At 44.8% G+C, this 7,202-nt stretch overlaps 1 protein-coding gene across 1 annotated transcript in view; it reads left to right on the plus strand.

Moving 5' to 3' along the window:
• Positions 1–7,202, plus strand: part of Galnt17 (polypeptide N-acetylgalactosaminyltransferase 17) — a 422,194-nt gene that overhangs the window by 385,914 nt on the left and 29,078 nt on the right. The window contains exon 7 of the mRNA XM_028766121.1: positions 6,110–6,295. Coding sequence (XP_028621954.1) covers positions 6,110–6,295 — 186 coding nt within the window. The remainder of the gene's footprint in view (positions 1–6,109; positions 6,296–7,202) is intronic.

The following is a 7,202-nucleotide window of genomic DNA, read 5'->3' on the forward strand; positions in this document are numbered from 1 at the left end:
AGGAGCAGGAGGAGCAGGAGGAGCAGGAGGAGCAGGAGGAGCAGGAGGAGGAGGAGGAGGAGGAGGAGGAGGAGGAGCAACTGGCCAAGTTGTGTTCACAGTCAGGAAGCAGAGAGAGAAGGATGCTGGTGCTGAGCTCCCTGCCTCCTTTGTATTCGGTCCAGGACCCAAGTCCATGAGAATATATCACCTGAATTCAGGGTGGGCCTTCCCTCCTCTGTGAAACCCCTCTGGAAATGCCCTCACAGACACACCTGGAAGTGTATCTCCAATTGTCCAAATTGACAATGAAGATTAAACATCGCACACTCTGTAAAATCAATATGGAAACGGGCTGGAGAGATGGCTCTGGATTTAGGATCACTTGTTCTTACAGAGGACCCAAGTTCTCTAACTCCCATGTTGGGCAGCTCACGGTCGCATATAGCTGCAGGCCTAGGAGTCCTGACAATCTCTACTGGCCTCTGTGGACAATTCTCTCTCTCTCTCTCTCTCTCTCTCTCTCTCTCTCTCTCTCTCTCACACACACACACACACACACACACACACACACACACACACACGAAAAATAACAAGAGATCAATCTTTAAAAAACAGTAAATACCAGCTTCCTTCCACTTCAGGACATACAGTCTCAAAGCTATGGCCTTCGATACTGAAGACAGAATTAAATATAATTCAGTCTCCTCTGGCGGCTAAGCATAGATTATCTATAATTACACTCTAACACTTGCTTTTTAATCCTCAGCAAAATGCATACTAAATAGTGGAAGCAGGATGAGTAATATCTATAGGTAGGAAAGTGGGTACAGTGTTATCCCCCACCTGCCTTCTAGAAACTTCCATAGGAAGGTGCCAAAGATGTTCTCGGCCATTCCCCGATACTTATTCTCATGTGCAGCGCCAGTAAAAGTTGTGAACTCAGTCAGCAGGCTCCTTCATGTCTACATTACTTCATGTCTCCGGCAGAGGACCAGATCAGAAAGCTGGTCCTGATGAACACGTATATGACGTTGGGCTCAATAGCTAAGGCCAATTGTTGTCAGTTGAAGTCATCAGGAAGGGTTCTGGGAACACAGAGCAATAGAATGCTTAATGTCTGTTTAGTTGGAGCCGCCGTAGGGAAGGAAGGACAGTTCTGTTTCGGATGTATGTCTTAGTTACACTTTTGCTACTGTCACAAAATTACCTGGACAAGAACTGGAGTGATGGCCTAGTGGTTGAGAGTGTATACTTCTCTTGCAGAGGGCCTGAGTTCGGTTCTTGGCACCTATGTTAGGTGGCTTGCAATCAACTGTAACTCAGGCTCCAGGTGAGCTGATACCATCTTCTGGCCTCTGCACACATACAGAGACACATAAAAAAATTAAAGGTTTTTTTTTCTTCTTCAAAATACCCAGATCAAAGCAATCTAAGGAAGTGTTTTGGCTTTATAATTTGAGGTACATCCCATCATGGTAGGGGAGTCAAAGACACAAGTCATGTCGTAGCTACAGTCAGGAAGAAGACAGCAATGAATGTCTGTGCCACGGTCAATCTCTCTTTCTCTCTTTCTTTCCTTCCTTCCTTCCTTCCTTCCTTCCTTCCTTCCTTCCTACTTTCTTTCTTTCTTTCTTTCTTTCTTTCTTTCTTTCTTTCTTTCTTCCCTGACTAGGGAATGATCCCGCCCACAGTCAACATGGGTCTTCACACATCACTAAGGCCAACCAGGACAATACCCTACAAACATTCTCAAAGGCTAGCCTTAATCTATACCAGTGGTTCTCAACCTTTCTAATGCTTTGACACTTTAATACAGTTTCTCGTGTTGTGGTACATTATTTTCATTGCCACTTCATAACTGTAATTTCACTAGGGTTATGAATTGCAATGTAAATAATCTGATATGCAAGATATCTGATATTCTACCCCTGTAAAAGGGTCGTGTGATCCCTAATGGAGTTACGACCCACAGATTGAGAACTGCTGATTTAGATGATGCACCATAGGCGTGTCAGGAGGCTTGTCTCCCACGTGATTCTGCATCCCATGAAGATGGAAATTAAGGTTACTAAGCATCAAAGCATCCCAGTGTGGATCTGAGTCCTGAGAGACACACAATGATGTTTTTAGATTTCCATGTCCCAGAATGAAAAAGTTGTAGTAGGAGCATATGGTCAAAAGTAGAAATAAAGATAGCTTGTTATATAAGGAACCCAGGCCAGTGAGATGCATCTAATTGTAAGGACACGTGGCACCATGCCCAAGGATTTGAGTTCAGTCTCTGGAACTCATATGGTAGAAAGAGAAAATCAACACCCACAAGGTGTCCTCTGCCCTCCACATGCACTGTGGGGCAGGTATATGCACAGGCATATATATTTATATACATATATATATACACACACACACACACACACACACACACAATACATTTTTTTGAAGTGATTGTACTCTTGAAGATGAAGGTGGGCTAGCAAAGTGGGAAAAAGGTATCCACTTACACATGCTAGTCCAGGAGGCTTGTGACTCATTTCTATCAAATGCCTCTCCCACGGGTTTCTCTCAATACAGTCTGTCCTATGTAGCCCAAGTGGGGAAGGACTTGTAGTCTGTGCCATCTGCTTCCTTCATATGCTGAGCTGAATGTTTTATTATATTTTGTTTCCTTTTCATGTGTTTGTGTGTGTGTGTGTGTGTGTGTGTGTCACAGTGCATGTGGAGGGCAGAGGACAACTTGTAGAATCAAGTTTCTCCCTTCCCCTATGGACCCGAGGGAACGGACCTTCCCTATCTGCAAGTGCCTTTACCCAGTAAGCCATCTTCCCAGCCCTTCACATATTATTCATCCCACTGCCCATCACATGTTAAGAATCTTGCTGCCACCGTCCCCAGACTCCACCAGAGCACAAAGGAAGGAGGTGGGAGCAAGATGTTAGGTGGGAGGGAAGGAGGAAATGGAAGAAAAATAAAGGGATTTGAGGAAAGAGGAAAGATGGCGGGAGGTAGGAAGACAGAGCAAAGTGCACTTAACATGGGATTACATGGGATGTTTTCTTTAACACAGGAGCTTGACCATGTATGACAGTAGAATGCTATCCCACGGGGTGGTTCAGATGTAATGGATTTTAAATGGATGATAAGTTCAGATCAGTATGATTCGCCTTCCTCTGATATGGTTTGTCTTTTAAATACAGAAGCAACAACAATCTGGGGGGAAAAATCTCTTCAATCCCCTGACTCTGCTGGATGAATCAGGCCGCTTTCAATTATGCCTTTCTTCCCTCCTCGGAGTCACATGTCACTTGCCAAGGTTCATTTTAATTCCTCAGCCTGTGCTAAGAAAAATGGCTTCCATCGACCCAACCAGCAGTAGAACCTAGGTGTTTAGGGGTTCTCGCCACTGCGGTACTTAAATTGAGATATGTCTCCAGATCTGCATTCGTAAATCCCGTTTCTGAGAAACTGTAATAAATAAAGTCAAGGGCTGAAATTGAATTTTTGTAAAAGGAGTTTAGGAGGAAAGCCATGAAGCATCCATCTGATGGTGGAAGAGAAGATGCATTTAAACTGGGGTGAGGGGAGACAGCTCATCTCCTCACCTGGCACAAAATACCAGGGAAAATAACCGGGGGTGGGGGGGGCATGATGAGTGTGCCCTCAGGGGACAAGTGTTACCAAGAAGTCCCAAAGAAGAATGGGAGGAAAAAATTAAAATATTTTCTTAGCCAGATATAATCTGGTTATGTTTTTTTTAGTCATAGTTTACAAAAACAAACACAAACAAACAAACAAACAAACATAAAACAACTAAAATTTGCCTATACTTAGGAAGACCCAATGGGATTATTTTGTGTAAGTTCTGCATTGAGAGATCCACAATTGTTACTTGCAAATGTTGTTATTGGGTTGTTTTGTTGTTGTTGGGCTTTTGTTTTGGTTTGGTTTGGCCCAGGACTGGAGGAAGATCCCAGGACCTCCTGCATGCCATATACGTGCTTTACACTCCCACACTGAGAGACTGTAAGCAGGTGCTCTACTACTGAACTATATACCAGCCCTCACGTGACTTTTTATTTTGGGGCAGACTCACTAAGTTCATAACGAAGCAGGTATGAACTTGCTGTGGTCCCTCGGCCTCCATCCCACATGTAGCTAGGATGACTAAACTGTGTCACCAGGCCCAGCTCACTGTTGCCCAAGTGACATGGAAACCAATTTCAATGGCCCCCAGAGTGACTTAATCAGGGACACAGAAGACATTTGGAAAAGCCACTGCTAAGATTGAAGAAATGCAAACCCGTAAGGGAAGGAGGAGAAAGGCCCCTGTGTTGGGCTTCCAAGTTCTTTGGAACTTGATACATCAACAACCCAAGAAACCACCTTTAGGGTGGGCAGAGGGAATGAAGATCCTTGAGACGAAGTTGGGGTGATCCTCCACTGTCCTCAAAGTCTCAGAAAATTGCTGTAAAGACAGTGACATCTTGTGTATCTCACAAATACCAAGAATGTCACCCAGGCTGCACATATGGCTCAGTGTTCACCTAGCATGGAACTCAGGTTCCAACCCTAACACCTGCAAAGATAAGGTGCACCTCAAAGCTGAAATTTTCCAGTGTTAATTAACTGTGCGCGCGCACACACACACACACACACACACACTGACCTTTCCCTAAGAGTTTGTGTGGGTGGGTGGGTGGGTGCGTAGGTGTGTGCTTGTGTATGAAGAGGGCCAGAGGACAACCTCAGGTGTCATTCTTCAGCCATTGTCCACCTCCTTTTTGAGACAGTCTCTCACTGGCCTAGAGCTCACCAAGAAGGCTACTGGCATTCCCACAAGCACCAAAGCAGTGGTTGGTTGGCCAGTGAACAACAGGAATTCTTTTGTTTCTACCTCCCCAAAGCTAGGATTATCAGCTACCCAGCCTGGCTATCAGGACTGAACTCAAGCATTCATTCTTACACAAATGATTTACTCAACAAGCAAACCCAGCCCTTAAGTTTATTAATTTTGTTTAAAAAGACATATTTAGAAAACATACATATTTTTATCTGTTTTTATTTATGTGTATGTATGAGCGAATGCCATGTATGTGCAGGTACCCACAGAGGCCTGCAAAGAAGCACACAAAGAAAACTACACCCTGAAAAAAAAAAGAAGAAAAAAATGAGATAGATTATATCAGAAGAACCACAGACAAATTTTCCTAAAGGCCTCAGCTAATAATAGAAAAGACAAGCAGCAGAATTGGAAATTGGACAAGCCAGACATAGATGTATTAGCTAACCTTTCATTACTATGACCAAATACCTGAGAAAAGGAACTTTGGGAAGGGAGAATTTATAGTGACTCAGGGGTCAAGAGTACATTCTATCATGGTGGGGAAGGCACAGCAGGAGCGTGAGGCATCTGGTCACATTGTATCCACAGTCAGGAAGTAGAGAGATGAATGCTTATCCTTGGCCATTTTCTCCTTTGTATTCAGTCCAAGGCTCCAACCTATGCAGTGATGCTACCCACATTCAGGGCAAGTCTTCCTTCCTCAGTTAACCCAGTCTAGAAACGCCTTTATAAACATGCCCAAAAGGTTTGTCTTCCAGATGATTTTAGATCCATTCAAACTGACAGTCAAATTAAACTGTCATAGTTGGCTTATACTGTCAATTTGATACAGCTTGGACTGTCAATTTGATACAGTTCATAGCCTAGATGAGATTGGCCTATGGACATAACTGAGTGAGAAGGTTGTCTTGATTATAGGAAGGTCCAGCCCACTGTAGGTGGCACCATTCCCTACTCAGGTTGTGTTGGATTGTACAACAAAGTTATTTAAACATGGCCTTATGAGTATACCAGTAAGTAGTATTCCTCCATGTTTTCTGCTTTCAAGTTCTTGCAAGAGTTTCTGCCCTGACTTCTCTCAGTGATAGATCATGACCTGGAAGTATAAGATAGATGTATCCTTTACTCCCTTAAATTGCTTTTGGTCACAGTGTTTTATCACAGTAACAGAAAGGAAACTAGGACCCATGCTATCTAGGTTCAACCACTGCTTTGTGGCATGTGGGAAGGACAATAGCCTCTGGGATATCCTGATCTGCCATACTGATCAAGTCTCTGTGCCTCCAGGTATGGCTCTGTGGTGGCAGCATGGAGGTCCTTCCGTGTTCAAGGGTGGCCCACATTGAGCGAAAGAAGAAACCGTATAACAGCAACATCGGCTTCTACACCAAGAGAAATGCACTCCGAGTGGCTGAGGTCTGGATGGACGACTACAAGTCACACGTGTATATAGCGTGGAATCTGCCTCTGGAGGTAGGAACAGGCAGCTTTCTCTGTCATCCCAGAACAGTAAATTAGGCTCTCTGGCAGGCCACAGACACCTTTAGCCAATGGCTTTTCTCTTGCCAAAGCTCACAGACATCTGAATGTTAGATACTCTTACTGGGGCAAACAAAACCAAAGGGCATTCATCGACTTACAAAGATCCACAGATTTTGTTACTGTGTTAATCTAAATCTTATATGAGCATTGTCTCTCTACTCTGAGCATGCGCTGTGTCCAAAAGGTCCTCGCCCAGGTTTCAGCAACACAGCCATCTTCTGCTCTTGCTGTGTGCCTCCCCAGGTCACAGCTGCCGGTGACAAGTCTTGACTGAAAGTTGTTATGAAGGCTGTGACGCTTGTTTCCTTTTCTCCCTCATGCACGCTGCTGGGGGCTCCAGGAAAATCTCTGGTTACTTCAGACTCCCAGCAGTAAGCCCGTGGCTGTGCCCAACTTGATCTGAATCTCACCTCTGTCTCTTGCTATTGAAATCTCCGCTGAACGCTTTGCTGTGCTTTCAGATATCAAGCAGTAAAATGGGGGTGATGGCAGGTCCTCTTTTCTCTGTTCAGGAGGCTGCCGCGGAGCAGCAGAAATCCAGTTAAATTTCTGCAAGGTTTCAGCGGGTAAAGGATTAAAGTGTAGAAATTATGTCCTTGTTATGGATTTCTCCCCAGTACCCTAGGTTGAATCTAGGTGCTTGTGTAAGCTAGGAAAGCACCCTACAGCCCCTCACTGGGCTGAAAGCCCCTCTAGGCAGGGGCTCTACCACTGAGCCACGCCCCCAGCACCACACTGGGGGATTCTAGACAGGGGCTCTACCACAGAGCCACACCCCAGCCCCCTCACTAGGGGATTCTAGGCAGGGGCTCTACCACTGAGCCACGCCCCAGCCCCT

Source organism: Grammomys surdaster, unplaced genomic scaffold (genome assembly GCF_004785775.1).
Source record: "Grammomys surdaster isolate TR1022 unplaced genomic scaffold, NIH_TR_1.0 166, whole genome shotgun sequence".
NCBI lineage: Eukaryota > Metazoa > Chordata > Mammalia > Rodentia > Muridae > Grammomys > Grammomys surdaster.